Source organism: Trichomonas vaginalis, chromosome VI (assembly GCF_026262505.1).
Source record: "Trichomonas vaginalis G3 chromosome VI, whole genome shotgun sequence".
Lineage (NCBI taxonomy): Eukaryota > Parabasalia > Trichomonadida > Trichomonadidae > Trichomonas > Trichomonas vaginalis.
This window is the reverse complement of record NC_067208.1, coordinates 8,445,459-8,464,530: the sequence shown is the minus strand read 5'-3', so window position 1 is coordinate 8,464,530 and position 19,072 is coordinate 8,445,459. Positions and strand designations below refer to the sequence as shown.

At 34.5% G+C, this 19,072-nt stretch overlaps 13 protein-coding genes and 3 pseudogenes across 16 annotated transcripts, besides 1 other annotated feature; 12 read left to right on the top strand and 4 right to left on the bottom strand.

Annotated features, from left to right (window-relative positions):
- Window positions 1–19,072: part of a mobile genetic element that runs on past both edges of the window.
- Window positions 1,043–1,444, bottom strand: TVAGG3_0828570 (uncharacterized protein; the record flags this gene model as incomplete). Its single annotated transcript, XM_051248368.1, has 1 exon — window positions 1,043–1,444. The coding sequence occupies one exon, from the start codon at window positions 1,442–1,444 to the stop codon at window positions 1,043–1,045; it is 402 nt and encodes a 133-aa protein (XP_051083843.1).
- On the top strand, window positions 4,182–5,146 carry TVAGG3_0828560 (annotated as a pseudogene). Its single transcript has one exon. A coding segment is annotated over exon 1 (965 nt).
- TVAGG3_0828550 (ATP binding) lies at window positions 5,453–6,326 on the top strand (the record flags this gene model as incomplete). Its single annotated transcript, XM_051248367.1, has 1 exon — window positions 5,453–6,326. A coding segment is annotated over one exon (874 nt), but the record flags the coding sequence as incomplete, so codon positions are not given.
- TVAGG3_0828540 (integrase core domain containing protein family) lies at window positions 6,426–7,511 on the top strand (the record flags this gene model as incomplete). Its single annotated transcript, XM_051248366.1, has 1 exon — window positions 6,426–7,511. One exon carries the CDS (start codon window positions 6,426–6,428, stop codon window positions 7,509–7,511), a length of 1,086 nt encoding a protein of 361 aa, XP_051083841.1.
- Window positions 7,748–8,713, top strand: TVAGG3_0828530 (organellar and viral DNA polymerase type B; the record flags this gene model as incomplete). The annotated part of the gene is made up of 1 exon (XM_001300580.2): window positions 7,748–8,713. The coding sequence occupies one exon, from the start codon at window positions 7,748–7,750 to the stop codon at window positions 8,711–8,713; it is 966 nt and encodes a 321-aa protein (XP_001300581.2).
- On the top strand, window positions 9,606–10,466 carry TVAGG3_0828520 (KilA, N-terminal/APSES-type HTH, DNA-binding family; the record flags this gene model as incomplete). Its single annotated transcript, XM_051248365.1, has 1 exon — window positions 9,606–10,466. The coding sequence occupies one exon, from the start codon at window positions 9,606–9,608 to the stop codon at window positions 10,464–10,466; it is 861 nt and encodes a 286-aa protein (XP_051083840.1).
- On the bottom strand, window positions 10,571–11,044 carry TVAGG3_0828510 (uncharacterized protein; the record flags this gene model as incomplete). The annotated part of the gene is made up of 1 exon (XM_051248364.1): window positions 10,571–11,044. The coding sequence occupies one exon, from the start codon at window positions 11,042–11,044 to the stop codon at window positions 10,571–10,573; it is 474 nt and encodes a 157-aa protein (XP_051083839.1).
- Window positions 11,136–12,134, top strand: TVAGG3_0828500 (annotated as a pseudogene). The gene has a single exon. A coding segment is annotated over exon 1 (999 nt).
- Window positions 12,319–13,516, top strand: TVAGG3_0828490 (organellar and viral DNA polymerase type B; the record flags this gene model as incomplete). The annotated part of the gene is made up of 1 exon (XM_051248363.1): window positions 12,319–13,516. A coding segment is annotated over one exon (1,198 nt), but the record flags the coding sequence as incomplete, so codon positions are not given.
- Window positions 14,572–15,012, top strand: TVAGG3_0828480 (organellar and viral DNA polymerase type B; the record flags this gene model as incomplete). Its single annotated transcript, XM_051248362.1, has 1 exon — window positions 14,572–15,012. A coding segment is annotated over one exon (441 nt), but the record flags the coding sequence as incomplete, so codon positions are not given.
- TVAGG3_0828470 lies at window positions 15,076–15,284 on the bottom strand (annotated as a pseudogene). Its single transcript has one exon. A coding segment is annotated over exon 1 (209 nt).
- On the bottom strand, window positions 15,953–16,213 carry TVAGG3_0828460 (uncharacterized protein; the record flags this gene model as incomplete). Its single annotated transcript, XM_051248361.1, has 1 exon — window positions 15,953–16,213. The coding sequence occupies one exon, from the start codon at window positions 16,211–16,213 to the stop codon at window positions 15,953–15,955; it is 261 nt and encodes an 86-aa protein (XP_051083836.1).
- On the top strand, window positions 16,259–16,693 carry TVAGG3_0828450 (uncharacterized protein; the record flags this gene model as incomplete). Its single annotated transcript, XM_051248360.1, has 1 exon — window positions 16,259–16,693. One exon carries the CDS (start codon window positions 16,259–16,261, stop codon window positions 16,691–16,693), a length of 435 nt encoding a protein of 144 aa, XP_051083835.1.
- Window positions 16,721–17,384, top strand: TVAGG3_0828440 (uncharacterized protein; the record flags this gene model as incomplete). The annotated part of the gene is made up of 1 exon (XM_051248359.1): window positions 16,721–17,384. A coding segment is annotated over one exon (664 nt), but the record flags the coding sequence as incomplete, so codon positions are not given.
- TVAGG3_0828430 (uncharacterized protein) lies at window positions 17,993–18,295 on the top strand (the record flags this gene model as incomplete). The annotated part of the gene is made up of 1 exon (XM_051248358.1): window positions 17,993–18,295. One exon carries the CDS (start codon window positions 17,993–17,995, stop codon window positions 18,293–18,295), a length of 303 nt encoding a protein of 100 aa, XP_051083833.1.
- Window positions 18,326–18,766, top strand: TVAGG3_0828420 (repellent protein 1 family; the record flags this gene model as incomplete). The annotated part of the gene is made up of 1 exon (XM_001294533.2): window positions 18,326–18,766. One exon carries the CDS (start codon window positions 18,326–18,328, stop codon window positions 18,764–18,766), a length of 441 nt encoding a protein of 146 aa, XP_001294534.2.

Genomic DNA, 19,072 nt, shown 5'->3' with positions numbered 1-19,072 from the left:
CTACATACTCTACCCAGTGTCTTGGATATTCATAAGTATACTGACTTTCTTGAATTTTGGTTGGTTTCATCATAACGTGTTCATAGTATATCTTTATACTCTTGTCAGTTAGACTCGGTGCTATGTTCTGAATATTTCTGACTTGCATTTTTAATGGAGATAAAATGAAGCATTTAATACATGACGTAGATGAAGACATGAATGAAACTACAGACAAACTTAACTCTTCTCTCATTCTTCCTTTCAGTAAGATTATGAGTTCTGTTCAAATGGGTTTATTTCTATTGTGGAAAGATGGGTTCAGGTAAGACATTTAACCTCATTCGTCATATACTCATAACAGAGCGTTTAGGAAACGACTCATATTATGACCAAATCATTATATCAGCAACTTCAGACTCTATGGACTCAACAGCGAAAACATTTATGTAAAGTTCAAGCCTCTGTCGTTAAAGTTCCAGACAGTGAACTCATTGAATTTCTTCAACGTTACATTCGACGTAAGAGGAAATATTATGCCATCGTTGAATTTATACAGTCAGGAATGCAAAAGACTTCTGAGGAGATGGAAAGAATTATTGACAAACACCACTTACGTCAGTACTCAGGAGTTTACGATATGAAACGACTTACAAACTACATTCTGTCAAAACTTTCAAAATACCCCTTCAAAAAGTATCCTTCAAACACTCTGCTCGTTTGCGACGACTTCGCCGGAAAAGGTTTAGTGTCAAAGCCTGACTCACCATTAGCTAACATCATACTAAAGTCAGACATTACCACTTAACTGTAGCAATACTTATGCAAACATGGCGTTTCTTGCTTTAAACATAAAACGTCTCATAACTGACTTCGTTATCTTTCAAGGTTTCTCACGTTATGATATTGAACTCATTTGGAAACAGTCAGGTATAACATTACCTTTTGAAGAAATTTGGGAAGCATATAAGTCTCTCATCTCTCCTCGTTCATACCTTGAGATTCATATCATGACTAATACCATTAAAGTCAAAAATATTCCATGGGAACGACCAACATTGTTTTAAAGTTTAACCTTCAATTGACTGATGGTAAACAAATTCCATGCATCTCTGTCGCCATTTCTGTTAATATTTTTGCTGTCATTCATATCATCCACTTCCCCATCCGTTAGCTTTTGAGGATATGCGTTAGAATAGCTGTTCTTAAATGAAGGCTTTTCACCTTTGAGAGCATAAACTCTATAACTTTCTGCATACTTTATGTTTGAACCTCCTGAGCCATCATTGACATAAATTTTTATAGGCTTCCACCCTTTGTTCATGTTCCTGCTTCTTCCCTTAGCTCTTTTGTTCAGTAGTTCTACATCTTTATACACAGCTCCTGTCTCAGTGAATTCAACAATATTTTCATTCGTTAGCTTTACATTCAAACCCTTGTCGAGTATATTGTTCATTTCATACATATAAAAGGTTTTTATTCTATATGAAATGAGAAGCAAATCCATCTTAGCTGGTGCCGTTAATGTTCCAATTGAACCAACATCAAATGTTGACTCACGAACGACAAACAATATTGTCATAAAGAACTATAGTTCAGAGTGTTTGAAAGAAAAAGAACCAGAACTGAAATCCGTGAATTTAAACTCAGCTTCAAACGCTAACGCTACATCAGATGTTAAGTTAGAGTATCCACCACTGGACCAAATTCTTTCAAGAGAAGCCAACGACAACCCTTACACAAACATTCAAACGAATCCTTCAGATAACGTAGACCATTACCTTCTTCAGTTATACCAAACTATTTTACTCAAAGACGATAAGAAGCTTTTGACAAATCTTATAAGCAAGAACCAAATAATTCTAACAAAGGAGGACCTTGAAAATGTTATCTCACGAATAACAGGGAAACAATGTGTCATTGACTATCTCGACCCTGAAATCGAATGCTGTGGTCAAACGCCACCATTCATGAAAATAGGTAACATCCGCATCATTGAAACACCAGGAACTACAGGAGTTGAGTTTAAGTATAAATATTCGAACGAGTATACAAAACTTTCAACAGAATATAAACTTTGTTTGAAATATGTTTTAGTAAATTAAAGCAATTTGTAATATCTATCCAAAACTTCTTCAACAGTATCGAACTCATCTTCATAATGCAAACCTAATCTTATTGACTTGGTGCAGTTTTCACTAACACAATATAGCGCTTTGCGCTCGGCGCCTTTGACGCCTTTTTCTGTTCTCTTGACTGACATAACTAACTCATTTGTTTCATCAAACAGCAACAACCAAAGTTCATGACCTAATACATAACATTCATACTTTATATTTTTAGCTCTGAGTTCTCTTGTAAGCTGTTGCATTTAATATTTTCTAAAAAGTCAACTTCAACAGTCATTCGCACTGGTGCCTTCAGTTCTACAGGCTCGCCTTGAAAGTCAACAAGTCTGAATTGCATGTCTTTCAAATTATGAGGACTAATGCGAACCCATTTACCTAAATGAGTTGCTATGACAGGAACGTTTGGAATGAACATTGAATTGACTGCATAACAGAAGATTTATATTCTACTGAACCTTTACTATTAACTCCTGAAATACCTGTGACATTAGCTATTTTTGACTCAATGTACAAACAATTACCATAACATACGTATGGAACAGATTTCATCTCAATCGTTTTGTCAACTTTTCAAAGGAAATGTCATATGGTATGCCCAGAAGCAATTGAACTCTATGACTCATTCGTGTTATCTTAAACTCCTTTGCATAACTGAACTTCAAAACTCCTGCAATAAGTTTAACATTCATTAAGTTTTCTTCGTTTCCTTGTTTATTGTAGTATTTATGAGAGCATTTAACACTCCAGCTAATGTTTCCATCTTATATTCTACATTATTGTGAAATCTTATTTCATGCTTCTTTCCATCTATTTCAAGCTCCATGAAATCTGTTTCATGTGTTATAACGAATGAAGCGATAGTATTGAAGTCAACAACTCTGAAAGCAAGTGCTTCATTCTGAAGACCTAAGTTTGTTTGTAGCTTTACTGTCCCGTATTCGTTTGGGTCTGTACTTTGCAAATAGAACAACATTTTATTCTCATTAAAATATGAGTATTGCTGCATATGCGTATGAAGCTGACAGAGCTAAACGTTTATATTTTGGTCAATACTCTCTCACACTTACTGACAAATATATTGTTATCAGTGATGGAAATACCGAGAAATACATAACATGGAAGGACTATGAAAAGTTTGACCCTATTTTAACTCCATGTACAATGCCATTCATTGTAAATGGTGAAGTTGTCATGAAGAACGACACAACAGTATATAAGTCTGTATATGAAGCATTAGAATATATGTTGAATTATAATCCCGAAAGATTTGACCCAAGCACTACGCCATGTACAATGCCTTTTATTAAGGATGGTGAAATCGTAAGAGTTCCGGATTCAACGGTTTACACAGCTGTTCAAAACAGTTTACAAAACATTTTAGCGAATATCTTTAATTCAGAAACTACAGAAATAAAATTACCATATATAACAGATGCTAAAGAAATTAAATCAAAAACGACAACATTATTTACGTCACTTAATGATTTAATGACTTATATCATTAATATTCCTGCACCAACTACAGCATTTGATCCAAACTCGACGGTTTGCAGTGTACCTTTCATAAAGTCGCAAACGGACTCTTTGAGTCCTGAAGGTTTTCAGACCGAAGCGACCAGGGCGAAGCCCATGACAGTTCATTAATTACTTTAAGGGATTCAACAGTTAATGAATCATTAAAGGCGTCATTAATGAAAATCATTGATTTTAACTCATTCACGAATACATATATCATATTCATTAATGTTTCATATGCTTCTAAAGAAGGTGAGCCAAAAACTATCGATAAAGCGGTGTATGAAATAAAAAGCATCAACGACGAAATTGAATTCGTTAACTTTTGACGGTGATAGTTTCGTTAATGACATAACATCGGGGAAAACAATTTTAACGAAAGAATATTTAAAATCTCATGTTAGTGGTTCGTGTTGAATTGAAAAAGAAGGTGGAATTAAGTTCGATCCACTGAATTTCATTTTCAGCTTAGCGAATGCGGGTGTTAGTTTCGCTGAATGGACAACTATACAGAGTGAAATAAATGCAATATGGACGTTTTTGGGGTCAAAAGCGGGAATGGTGAGCTTGTAAATGCTGCAAGAACATTAGGTGAAACAGGAAATTTTGTAGATGGTTTTTAAAAGACTTGTTTCAAATGTTTTAACAAACACAAAGAAATTATTTAGATATACCATACATAACGGACGGATTTTCGAACAGGTAGCAACAAACCCTCCGGTTATGGCTGCGTTGATGATGGTTAGAGATATAAAACCACGTAACGACGGGAACGAAGAACATGAACAACAGAGCCCAACGGGCTCAGAGCCACATAGTGGCGAGGATACTGGTGGTTATTCAAGACATTAAAAACGTGTATCCTGAAGTTATTGATTTATTTAGAGGAGTTAATGATTCAATTTCAAAACATTCTATAACCTCGATGAAGAGAATAAATTAACAGATTATATATTCGTCATTATTGCAGAATTAATGAAGAGAATATAATGAAAAGGAATTGGTGATATCATTAATGTCAGCGATGTAATGATGAAAAGAAATTTTGACTCATTATTTACAAAACCGAAAACAGAATATAGTCTTTATGACGTAATTACCGAATTAATGAAAAAGATTTAATGATAATAAGAGTTTCTGGGGAAGAGTTGAATTAGAAGTGAATGATGTTAATGAGAAATTAGCCGAAAAAGCAAACAAAAATGAGCTTTTAGCTCTGAGTGATAAAGTCAAGAAACCACGTTCATTATATAACTTCAGACGAACAGATTATAACGGACTACCATGGATATTTAACACAGGATGAAGAAGCGAAGACAAAAAATGTTAATGAAAGAAGATATAAATACATTCGTGCTAAAGGTTATGACATAAGCTGTACTGTACAGTATGACACGGGTAAAGCACAAGAAACATTTGGTTATAACGATGAAATTTATGCCTCTACTTTCAATGTTAAAGGTGTATTAGTTGAACCAAGATTTACTTTGAGAGTTAAGTCAAAAATAACGTTTGAAGATGCTATTAAAAGTAAAGCTGACAAAGTTGAACTCGAAGCAACGAACAAAGTTTTGAAATCTCATAAACACAACATCTCCGATATAAATGAACTTCAAGCTACATTAGACAGTAAAGCCGACAAGAACCATACAAACGAATCCTTCACTACTGTTAGAGCTGATGACATAATATTGAACTTTGACCTTGGTTCAAGTGCACCATTAGAAAATCCAAGTACAAGCGTAAAAGATACTCTTAACAATTTAGATAAGAGTTGCAGGAACACCGAAGATCATGCCAGAAACTTTGAAGCATATGAACTACCAGCAATGTTAGACAAGAAAGCTGACAAGAACCATACACATAAATCCTTCACTACTGTTAGAGCTGATGACATAATATTGAACTTTGACCTTGGTTCAAGTGCACCATTAGAAAATCCAAGTACAAGCGTAAAAGATACTCTTAACAATTTAGATAAGAGTTGCAGGAATACCGAAGATCATGCCAGAAACTTTGAAGCATATGAACTACCAGCAATGTTAGACAAGAAAGCAGATAAAACTTATGTGGATGCAGAACTAACAAAGAAATTTTCGAAACCAGATACAATGACATTTACAACAGAAATTATAAATGGTGAACCAGCAACTCCATTTGAATTTGTTAGAGGTCTTCAACCAGATACTTTTGAATTTTTCTTGGATAATTCTATTGAACTAACATTACATTATAAAAGTGGAACAAATGCAACATTTCATCCGGGAGATACATTCCAAATGGTATTTAATGACATAAGTTCTTTAGAATATGTTTATAGAGTTATGAGCATATATGATTTAATATATCCTATAGGAGCTGTTTATACGTCTATGAATCCAATAAATCCAAACACTTTATTTGGTGGTAGATGGTATGAAATAGTTGACAGTTTTCCATTCTACACTAATACGCAGTCAATGAAGATGGGAGGTTCAAAGAAAATAGGTATTGAAAACCTTCCTTCACATATGCATAGGTTCAGTGGAAGAACATCTGTGGAAGGAAACCATTCACATTCAATAACAAAAAGAGGTTATATAAATCTTGCAGCGGGTTCGAATAGACAGGGAATGAATAGATATGATATTTCAACTGACCCAGTAGATTCAAGCACAGGTATTTTCTGTGGAACTGCAGGAAATCATACACATGTTGTAGCTGGTATTACAGACCCAGCAGGTAATGGAAAAGATTATATGCCTCCTTATATAACAATGCACGCTTGGATACGAGTTGGTTAAAATCTTTAACTTTACATAAATGAGCTTGAAAGAAGTATTCGAACAACATCCATGGAGGTCATTTAAGAAATTCAATGAAGCTGCAAAGAGTTCGGGATTTACTAACAGAGCTGAAGTGAAAAGGTTCTTTGACAAAAATGTTGTACATCAAACAAAAATAAATCCTTACGACTACTTTTTACCAATTTACTCCAACACTCCTGACGCATACCAATTTGACACTCTCATTCAAAGCAGAAAAGGAAGACATAAACCATTCCTCATCTTCATTAATGTTAACACTCGCAAAGCTTTTGCGTATATAATGAGAAATAAAGGAACTCATGAAGTGTTAAGAGTTTTACAAAAGTTTGTAGCAGAACATAGCCCAGGTATTTTAACATCAGACCAAGACGGTGCATACCTCAGCAACGAAATCACAGAATTTCTCATTAAGCATAACATAACTCACTACACTACTGAAGACCATAACCATAACATACTCGGTATCATTAACCGCTTCATAAGGACTCTCAGAGATTTAAATCAAGAGCGAGACTTTACCGAAGAAACAATGAAACATTTCATCGAAGTTTACAATTCCTCAACACATTCTACAACAGGACATACACCAAATTCAATGACACAACAACAAGAAGAAAAGTATATACAAAAGAAACGAAGTCAAACACAAAATATCAGAAATTCAACACAATTTACCCTCATTCCTGGAACAAAAGTTCGTGTAGTTCTTGACGACAAACAGTTGACAAAGAAACGTTTAAGGTTAAGTCGAAATTATTATATCGTAGACTCTACGCAAGGTAATGGATATCTTATAAAAGCTGCTGACGACTCCATAGCATTTTACCCTCGACATAAATTAGTCGAAAGTAGTAATGGCAAACTTGCTGAAACCATTGACGAAGCAAAGCGAGGAGTGGTTATTGAAATACTTGACTACAACATAAACGATGACACTTATAAAGTAAGATATGAAGGAGGCGTTGAAGATGTTATACCATCTAAGAACTTGAGAGAATCTAAACCAACTCATCTGGGACCATTAGAGCGGGAGTACTGGAAAGACAAAAATAAGCCAGAAAGAATAAGAAAATTCTTCTAAACTTTTTCGTTGGATGTAAATCAGACAAAAATAAGAACAGTCATGTATTATTAATGGTACCATTTATTTTTGTCATAAATAATGTTTATGTTAGAATGTTAGATCTAACACGTTTTCTAACCACTTTTCTAACATGGTCTAAAACTCTCGAAAATCATGAATTTTTGACATTTCCTTATGAAAGAAAAATAACGCTAATTTTTTTCTAAGAAAAATTTTTATCTTGTATAAAAGATATGATTTCAACAATCGGCACAACAACAATTCAAGCCGCGAACGGCGGGACTCTGTCCACAACAACTTCACCAAACTCGTTAGTCATGAATCCTACGTCAATGTTAGTAGAGATGAAAAACTTCATTCCTTCTTCATATACTTTCGAAACAGAAATCCAGAAGATAAAGCAAGAACTTTTAACAAGTAATTTAGACTGTAGTGCGAAAGATGAAACAAATGAACAGTATCTTTATGAAATGCAGGACATTATTGACCATTTACCCAAATTGCCTGAAATCCAACAACAAAAACTAACTATTCCTGAATTCGACGAAATTGAAGTCAAAGCAACTGACTCAGTAGAAATAAAGAAGTTCATTCGTAAGGTAAACTATGAGTTTCTAGGATTTCATTGCAACCATAAGGTTATGGACAAAGATTGCGACATGGTATATAAAAACATTTCTGACATATATAAATCTGAAGAATTTAAGACCTACGATAACTTTGTTTCGTTAGTTGCTGAATGTGTTTGGGAAATAAGAGATAAAGATAGAAGAGGCAAAGTATGGAACGAACAACTAAGACCCGCTATGTTTGAGATGAAGAGAGCAATTGACGCCTTAGTTGTTTTAGCTGGTTTTATTTCAATGTATAACGCAAAAATGAACCCGCAATGTTCAAAATGTAAGGCAGCAATTAGGAAATATAACTACTCAGTCAAAGAGATAGAAAGAATGAGAAACGACTATGCAGACTTAAAGAAAGAAGCAGAAAAGCCAGCAGAAGATAAAATGAACATGTTAGAATTTCTGAACAAAAACTATCCAACAGCAGAAGATTTCCTTCTATCTGACGTCAAGAAGAAGTATAAAGAAACCTTCGGTATTGTTAAAACTTTTGATGTACTGACAGAAGAAATAGAAGCTACGAAATTGTTTAGAATTTCAAATATACATCGTACAATTCATGTAAAACGCTTATAAAATAACTAGGGTGAAAAAACAGGTGAAAAAACAGGTGACATCTCACCTCTTCACCTAAAATATATTTTTGGTCAAAGCTTCCACGAGAGAAAAGATTCCTCATTCGCTAAGGATTCCAAAAATGAAAAAATCATTGATTTCGGCTGAGAAAAACGGCAAAAACCCTTCTTCCACGGGAACAAAGAAATAAAGAAGAAATAAAGTAAATTTTTTATTTATTCCCGTGGAAGATAGAGCACTTTTATGACACTTTTTATTCACGACAAACAAGACAAACAAAGAAAATAAGAAAATACGGCGCCGTCGCGGTTCGAACCACAGACCCCGACCCCTCTATAACACCACCTTAGACCACTGTGCTACGTAGCCTGTCGACATAAGATTTTATAAATTGCATATTTGACGTAAATTTATTTCCATCTGGCTTCCCACTGCATAAGATATTCATACGTGTTTGTAAGACATTCATTAAACTTCTTTTCTATTGCATCTAATCTTGCGTTATTTTTTTCAATAACTTGTCTGTATTCTTCATCATCTCCAGCAGTGTTTGGGTCTTCACGTTTAAAATATTCATTGTTAACCAATTTTTTATCTACAAATTTTATTAGTGTTTGATTCACTTCGTTATGATAACGGTCATATTCTTTCAATACGTAAGTGAAGACAAAATGCGTCGTACCTTCAATCTTAAAGCTTAAAGAACTTTCAACACAGTTTTGAGGGTCTGTCAGTGCGTCAATGAGATAGTATTCGAAGTCAGTCAATAATCTTTTTAAAGTCATTTCATACAGGATAAAATTTAATGTTGTGAAGAAATAGTGTTTATCTCAAAAAAAATAAAGTTAGTTTTTATTTTATTTATTTTTTTATCCTGTATGTAAAGACAGTAATGACAACATCAGAGAACACAACAACAGTTATAGTCCATGAAGTCATAAATGAAGAATACGAGTACATACAATATAACAAACAGTTACGTCTCATTCGTTCTGTCAAAGACGACATGTACCAAATGCAAAGTATTTTGACAGCATGTTATGCTCCAGATACTAAACTTCCTAAAGACTGGTTTAGGAACCAAAGCACTATTGAACTATTAAATGAAGCACAGCGAGACATACTTTTTTCTGAAAACAGCGAAGCACAGCGAGTGGGTATAAAACCCCAGTCGCCAAAACTCTATGAAAATCGTGAAAAATTGCCAAACGGTTTGAGAGGATATTATGTTCATAGACTTCTCGTAAATGTTGTAGCAATGTGGGCTTCACCTCGTTATGCTTGGTATGTTTGTAAACTTCTTGACGAAATTCACAGACAAGAACGCGAACAGATGGAAAAGAAACTTCAAGCAAAAGATGAAGTCATTGAATCCAAAGACAAAAGCATACAGAAAAGAATACCACGTTCAGTACCAAAAGGAAAGGAAAAGAGTTATAAGTATATGATATATACTGAAGAGTTGGAGAATGAAGAAGACAGAGATATGGTTATGTTGCATTTAGTCAGAAGAAACAACAAAAGCTTTTACGACCTTGCTAAAATATATAAATCTGACAGAAACTGGTTCTATCGTGAAAACTTACCGATTTCAATGACACCGAATGAGCAAATAAAAGAAATTGTCAAAAATACTCTTCCTCAAACACACTATGACATCAAAGGTTGCACAATACTTACCTTCAAAGAAGACTTAACATTACTGAAGGAAAAAATAACAGAATATTTCGATAACTTCAAAGAGGAAGAATGAAGTCACGACAACATTAACGAAGAAGTCACGACAACATTAACGAAGAGAGAATGAGGTGAGAAAACAGGTGATATCTCACCTCTTCACCAAAAATATATTTTTGGTTAAATAGCTTCAGGGTCAATTTCTTCAACCATTTCACTTCCTTCGTCAATGTCAATAGAAGCTTCTTCAACCTTTGGTAAGAACTTTTGTATAACATCTTTGTTCGTTATTGTCTTCAGAGATGAAGGATAATATTTCACATTTATTTCACCCTTCTTATATTCTTTCTGTTCGGAAAGATTTAAAGCAATACTGAAGAAGTCAATGTTGGAGTTCTTTATAACAGTATAATGAGTATCTTTGACATTCACGAAGAAACCCTTTTGTTTCAAAACTACTGCTAACTCTTGTGAAGTATAACGTTTGCGGTCAATGACGATAGCTAATGGTCTGACATACTGACCGAACTTAGATTCTTTCACAAACTTCTTGTTAAAGATAACATTGACGTTTGAAGCACCATTGAACTCATTCTTGATGGCAGTAGCGAGAGCATTGTATGAAAAGAACTTGCAATCTTGCATGTGTTTCATTAAAATAAAAATATTAAATTATTTTGAAAAATAACTTAAAAAAATCTAATCTAATTTTTTCAAAAAATATTTTTTTTATTTCCTACTAAAGATGTATCGGAAGTTGTCTAAGTTAGAACACTCGGAAATAAAACAACTTCTTACAGAAGCTAATATAGATGTTGCAAAACATTACGCGACAAACAAAAAATCACTCGCTGACTTCATTAAAGACTACAATGGTGAAATAACTTATGATAGAATTCATGAGTTCATAAAGCCGCAACGCGGCGAGGACGAAGTCCATGCAAGAGCATTTCCTTTAAATGACGTTGCTATTGACTTATATCATAGACGTTCAATACCTCATGAAGTAAGACGTGAGATGTTTGACATAACAAATGCGAACGTTGGTCATACTCGTAAAGCTCTTTCTCATGATGTTCGTCAAGAGATGTTTGACATAACAAAGCCGCATGACGGCGCGGGCGTAGCCCATGCAAACGTTGGTGAAACAAGAAGAAGAGACGACACACTGAAACAACAGAGAAGAGAGATGTTTAAAAGTGCTATAGAACAAGTTCGTAAAGCTAACGATGTCATTCGTTCCATTGACGACAAACCAAAAGAAGGTGAGAGATGGTTAAAGAAAGATGAAGAGAATAGGAAGAGAAATGTGAAGTCAGGCAATAGACTCATTGACTTTAACATCGAAGCTTTAGATGAACCAAACAGAGACTACTTACACAAACATTTCGGTAAGGTTTTCATGAGACTCTTAGAGAAAATTAAAAATAAACTCCCAACAAAGATGGATGGTATGTTATAAACTTGGTGGAAAGTATGAATGTTCTACGTTAAACCTCAATAATATTGGAACATTACTACATCAGCTCTTGAAGGAGAACTTTATATCAGAGATAGAAGCAAATGCCGCAGGTATTGTTGAAATGCACTATGACTTCTTCTTGACAAACATAAAGAATCTTACTGAAATAAAGATGTATGATTTAACAGAATATGAAGGCTTAACGATGTCAGATGTAAAGAAAGGCAAACCAAAAAAGAGACCATATAGAGATGAAAGCACACTGACAAATGACCAGAAAGCCATTTTGGAAGCTCTTAAGCAAACAGGAAACCCAGCACTTATAGAAAGCTTTTGGAAAGATAATGGTGAAAAGAAGTTTTATAAGAAGAGAAGCGGTCAGTTCTGGAAGTATCTTTGCACATTACCTATAAATCTTGAACGCTACCAAATCTTCAATGAACTGAACAAAAGAACTGCAACACTTATGACAGAAGATAATGCTTTCGTTTATGCTTGTATTCAGGCTGGAGTAAATGAAGAAACTATTGACCACATGAGAGAAGTCATTCGTGTTAGAGACTTTCCTCAAAGTAAAGTACAAGAAATTTCTGACGCAACAGGTATAGCATTTAATGTTACCATTGGTTATTTCGACAACTCCAAAGATAACAGAATAATTCACTACATACCAAAAGAATGTGAAACTGCTCGAACTATTGACTTACTTCTTGTTGAAGACCACTACATGCTAAATGAAAGATTACCAATGACAACATACTTCATCAGAAATTACAGAGAAATCTTGAAGGAGTGTGGTGGAATGAACATTGAGAAACAGATGAAGATTTATACAAAGAGAGAGAACAAATATGTTGTTCGTAATGATAGAACTACACCTCTATGGGATGTTATGAAAACATTGTGGGAGTGCAAATATTTCGAACCTATTTCTTATGGAGAACTTTTCACATATACTACTGACTTATATAAACAGAACCTTGCACCATTTAAAGATTTGACATATGCTCCAAAGTATTGTGTACAACTGAAGAAGAAAGCAGAGTCAAAAGAAGTAAATAAAGCTAAATGTAAATTCATACCTGAGCACGTTTTCTTTGCTGACTTTGAGTGTAGTACGGATGGCTTTCATAAAGCTTTTAACATCTGTTATGACAGTGAAGATGGTTCAGTTAGTGAAAGTATTTGGGGTCAAAACTGTGCAACAGAATTCTTGGAAAGACTTCCTGACAAGAGTTTAATATATTTCCATAACCTCAGTTATGACATAAACTTCATCTTAAGACACATGACAGAAGTGAAAGGAACTCCCATCATTAAAGGTTCACGAACAATGCAAATAACTGGTTTATATAAAGGACGGGCAATTATTATAAAAGACTCTTACAGTGTTATAAATAAGAAGCTTAAACTATTTCCTGCTATGTTTAACTTACAAACAGGACCGAAAGAAGTATTTCCATATAACTACTACAGCAGTGTTTTGTTAGCAAATGACAACAGAACTGGTGTCATTTCTGAAGCATGTAAGTTTATCCATGATGCAGATACATTTATGAAGAACATAGATTCCATCAAAGGTTGCAGAATAGATGAAAACCACTTCGACTTAGAAAAATATAGCACGTTTTACTGCAAACAAGATGTAAGAATTTTAAGAGAAGGTTTTGTAAAGTTCCGCAATGACTTATTGAAAGAGTTTGATTTAAACGTTTATGACTACGTTAGTATTTGTTCTATTGCTAACAAATTGTTTGAGAACAGAGTATACTTCCCGAATGGAAATCTTTATGACCTCTCAAATAAACCAAGAGAATTTATTTCGAGATGCATTCAAGGTGGAAGATGTATGTTGTCAGATAACATGAAACAAAAGAGCAAAAAGAAACTCATTGCTGACTTCGACACTGTTTCATTATATCCTTCAGCTATAGCAAGATTGTATACTTTAGAAGGAATTCCAAAAGTATTGAAGGATGAGATGCTAAGCACAGAGTATCTCATGAGACATTTATTCGATGATGACCAAAAGGAACCCATTGGTGAAAAGTTTATGTCTGGCTTCTTTGTTCTCATTAAGATAACAGAGATTGGTATACCCAGACACTTTCATTTAATAGTTTGCGACCCTGAACTAAATCCAGAACTTAACGTTCCAAGAAGTTCAAACACTTGCTGTCTCATGTATGTTGACCATATAACATTACAAGACCTCATAAAATATCAAGGTGTCAAATGTGAAGTGTTGCAAGGATACTATTACGATGGAAACAGAGATATGAGAATAAGAGATGAAGTAAAGAAGTTGTTTGAGTTAAGGTTAAAGTATAAGAAAGAAGGAAACCCCTTACAAGAAATTATAAAACTCATTCTGAACAGCATTTATGGCAAAACTATTCTATCTCCTATTGAGTCAAAAATAACCATAGTAAATGACAAAGATGCTATAAGATATGCTATAAGAAATTACAACCATATAGTGAAGTTCGAAGGTTTGGATGGTTCAGATAAAACTATTTTCAAGCTAACGAAAAGCATTTGCAGACACTTTAACTTCTGTCCACTTGGTGTTAATATTCTGTCTATGTCAAAACGTATTATGAATGAAGTATTCTGTACTGCTGAAGATATGGGACTTCAAATATTTTACCAGGATACCGACAGTATGCACTTATATAATGAAGACATACCAAAGCTTGCAGCAGAGTTTAAGAAGAGATATGGTCGCGAACTTATAGGAAAGAACCTTGGTCAATTTCATAGCGACTTTGCAGAAATAACACCTGGAAAACAAAGTTTAGCTTATAAAAGTATTTTCTGTGGAAAGAAGACCTACATAGACTTACTCACGAATGATTTAAATGAAGTTGCATTTCACTGCAGAATGAAAGGCGTGAAGCAAGATGTTATTGCTTTAACCGCTAATGAAATGTTTCCTGAAGCTATACAATGCTATTACAATGAAGATAAGAACATTCACATACCTGTTGGAACATATGACAAAGACTCTGAGTTCAGTTTAATGAAACTTTACAAAGCACTTCATGATGGTCAAGAGATTGCATTCGACTTATGTAAGTCATGTCAACCTTGCTTTGCTGAAAAGTTCAACTTTTCAATAACGACTAAAACAAGCTTTATTCGTAAGTTGAAGTTCTGAGGTCATTTATTTTTGTCAGCAATGAGGTCATTCGTGATAAAAATAAAGCTAGCGTAGATTTTACAATACTGCGATGGTAGAGTTTAAGAGTTGTGCTTCAATGTAGAGACAGTCCTTATGGTCTGGAGGCAAGAACACTGGACATTTATGGTCATGAGTGGAGAACATGTCTATCCAAAACTCACGATTGAAGCCAGTTAATTTATAGTATTTAGGGTTAGGAAGTGGTGAAGTTCTTGTATGACCAATGAACTCATTTTCAACTCCTTTACTTAAGTTTGAATATAATATAGCTTGCTTTCTATCCCAAATGCCAGGTGTTACAATCTTTGAAAATTCATTTTTCCTCGGAAGCATTGCATCATAATTGAAAACATTCTTAAAATCATCACTTGGTTCAGAGATTTGAAACCTTATACGTAATGGATTTTTTTTCTCTTTAGCGACTTCATTGAATGGTGAGAATACAACAAACTGACAGTCATGTGTTCCATCTTCATTTTCATTAAATTCATAATGAAAGTCTATAAGTTGTGGCTGACTACCTTCTTCTTTCAGTTGTGCAAGAAACTCACGTAAAGGCTGTAAAGTTTGTACTTCAATGTTGAACTTTTTCTCGAACATCTCATTAAATGAAATCATACATTGCAACAATGTTGTATCGTCTTTAAAGTATTTGTATATGTGAATGTTTTGGGCGCTTAAAGACTGTTCGTCATTTTCTATCTCGACTTGAAGTATAAAGTCAACCTTTCTGAAAGCACGTGTTATATACATAGATGTTATGCCAATGTACTTCTCTTCATTTATGTTCACAATCCAGTCTGTTGGAAACTTAAACGTTACTCTGTTCCCTTTATTTTGACGTCAGGGTTTTCACTACTGAACGCAACAGATAAAGGTATTTGTCTATACATTTAGTTCGGATAAAAAAAACCATTTACTCTTTCTTTGCTTCAGCTTCTTTAGCTTTTGCTTCAGCTTCTTCTCTAGCTTTCTTTGCCAGCAAACGTGGGTTCTTTTGTCTTCCAGCAGCTAATGCAGCAAGTTGTTTTTCACTAAGTTTTCTCTTTGGTCTCTCTGGCTTTTGTTCTTGTTTTTGTTCCTTCAGTTCGGATAAAATTTGCTCACGAATTTCTTTCTTCAATGCTTCAACATCTATGACCCCTTGGGTCTTGTCCGTAGGGCTTGTCTGAGTCATTTGACTGCAGATAAAAAACTAAATTAAAACTTTAACCGATGTAAAATGAGCTTGTCAAAATCAGAACGAGAGTCTATTATATTAAATGACGCCAGAGGAATACAACATCCTTTCTATTATGTAAGTCAGAGTAAAGATGGTAAAATATATGTAAGAAAAAGAAAGGTTCCATTAGCGAATACAGAGAGCGACAACATTAAGGTGCATGGCAAGGGCGAAGCCCACGAAGCCCATATAAAACCTTCTGTTCAAACTGAAAAGTCAATAGAACAAGAAGAAAAGAAGCCAGATGTTCTTTCAATAACGAACCAAGAGCTTATTGCAAAGTTCGTGAATTTCATTGAAAAGCAAACCGAGTCAAAGAACCCTGACCCGCCAGTGAAAGAAGTTGAGACAAAAGAGAATGTACAGTTCATTGAAAATGTCAAGAAACAACTTCCACCACGAATACCAAGAAGAAGAGTGAGAATAATGAAGTAAATAGATATTTTTATCTGAAGTAAATACATGCAGAACGAACAGCTAAACGAATTTACTCCAGCAGAGCATATTCATCAGATTCGCTCATATTTCGATATCATAGACAATGCAGTTCAAATTGGTGACACTAATAGAAAATATTCTGACGCAAAGATTCCATCACAACCTGGAACTGCTAAAGATAACACATGGGTAACATTCAATCTCTCACCTCCTGGTGAAAATATGTTGGACCTTTACAATACATTCATTACGTATAAAATGGAAGGTCAATTTATTGTAGATAAAGAAATTGGTTCAGGTTCCAATAAAACAAACCCACCAGGATTTTGGATTGGTTTCGATGACGCTTTCTATGCAGTTGCTGGATATCAAATCCTTGCAAATGGTCGTATCGTATATTCTCAAGACAACGCAAGAGAAGAAGCATATATAACTTCAAACTCACAAACTACCGAACAAATAAAGAAAGTAGATGTTTTCTCAAAGACTCGACATGAAGATGTATGGAGTCATTCGGGAACATGCAGAACAGGACAAATTGTTAGTGGTCCAATTACAGCAGGAAAATCATTTGATTTTAAGCTTCGTTTAAGAATTCCTGTTAGAAGATTCCTTCCATTAGAAGCTATTCGATTTATTCCAGCTTTTGCAGGAAACATTCAGCTTAAAGTAAAGTTCAGTAGCGACGCCTTACAATGCACATCTATATCTGTAAATGATATCGTTGCTTTCAATCCAACTCTTAAAGTTGCATTTGCTTCAGATTCAAATCCACCGACAAATAAATTTGTTCCATGGAATGAACCATTCACTATGATAACGAAGGCAGTAGAAGCTAGTGGAACAGTTACTATTACAACTGTAACCCAGCAACTATTTCGAACAAAGATGGATTTTAATGAATGTTTCATTCATCCAAAGTCATTCTCTTTAGACCCTAACATTTATACAGAACTTGTAGAACATTATACAAACGAGGCTTTATGTTTTCCTGTTAAAGTTATGGATTGGATTCCTATGGACGGTTCATTCTCAAAGAATACAGATAGTTCAAGTGCAACATTTACAGCAGCTTATACGCCTATTAATGTTAAAAGTATTTGGGCACTATTTAGAAAGAAAGACAACTATTATGTTAATTTTGAGAACCCTAAGTTTAAATATCTTCAGCTTTCCATGGGAGCTTATGGAAATATGCCTGCAGAACCTGAAAAATCATATGGACCTGTATTTTATGAAATGGTTGCGAACGCTTGCAATACAAACAATGATATGATAGGATTTAATGAAGATGTTATGAGGTCATTGGTGGATGATGGTAGTGTGGAACATAAATGGGATAGCTATGACAACACACATTTCTTATGTGGTTTTCCAACAGAAGTGGACTTTTGCTTCCAGCAAGGTCAAACATCTACTGCTCCAATAACATACAAATTGTCTGTTAAAGGACCTATTGAACTAGCAACTGAAAATGTACCAAAGCCACTTATTGGATTTATGAGGGATTGTTGCTTTGCCATTCAGGTGCGTGCTAATGGAATCCCAATAATAAGATTAGATGACTATAACTTAGCAACTGACGACAGTGAGGAATAAAGGATGAACGTTTATTTTTAAAGCTTATAAATGAGTTCTTCATCAAGCTCTCGTGAACCTTCACCATCTATGAAACAAACTTTACCAAACGATTATGGAGCACCTATTGAATATTTCTTACGAGCTGCACAATGGCAAAGAGCAGTCTCACCAAGGTTAGGTGTTCCACCAGCTCCTGTCAAAAATAGCATTTGGTCAAGTCCTTATATAAGATATGGTCTCCCACTAGGTTTGCTAGCTACAGCAGGAGCAGTTATGATGTTGAAAAGAAATAAAGCAAATGTTGTAAATAATACTGAAGTAGCTGAAGTTAAACAAACTCCGACACCATCACAAACAACACCTTCAATGACTCCTGAACCTATGAAAGTACAAACTCCTGTTCAAAAGTCAACTCCTAAACCGACTCCAACATTTAAACCAGAACCTACTCCTCAAATAAATCGTAAAACTCCTGCGTTTCCTTACTGAAAAAATAACGTTATTTTTATTTAATATTAAAATTTTTATTTGATTGAAATGACGACTAAAGTCACTGAAGCAATGAAACAAAAGTTTTTGGTAGAATACATTAAATCAGGAGCGGTTCCAGAAGGTTTTTACATTCATACTATGAAGGATGGTAGAGTTCAGTTTAGAAAGATAAAGCAACCATTAGATAGAGAAGGTATATTAAGGAAGATTAAACTTCATGAGGACAACATTGCTGAACTTAAGAAGAAGTTAGAAGAGTTGGAGAAAGGAAGAGAGTTATAAAGTAATGAATTCAACGGGTGA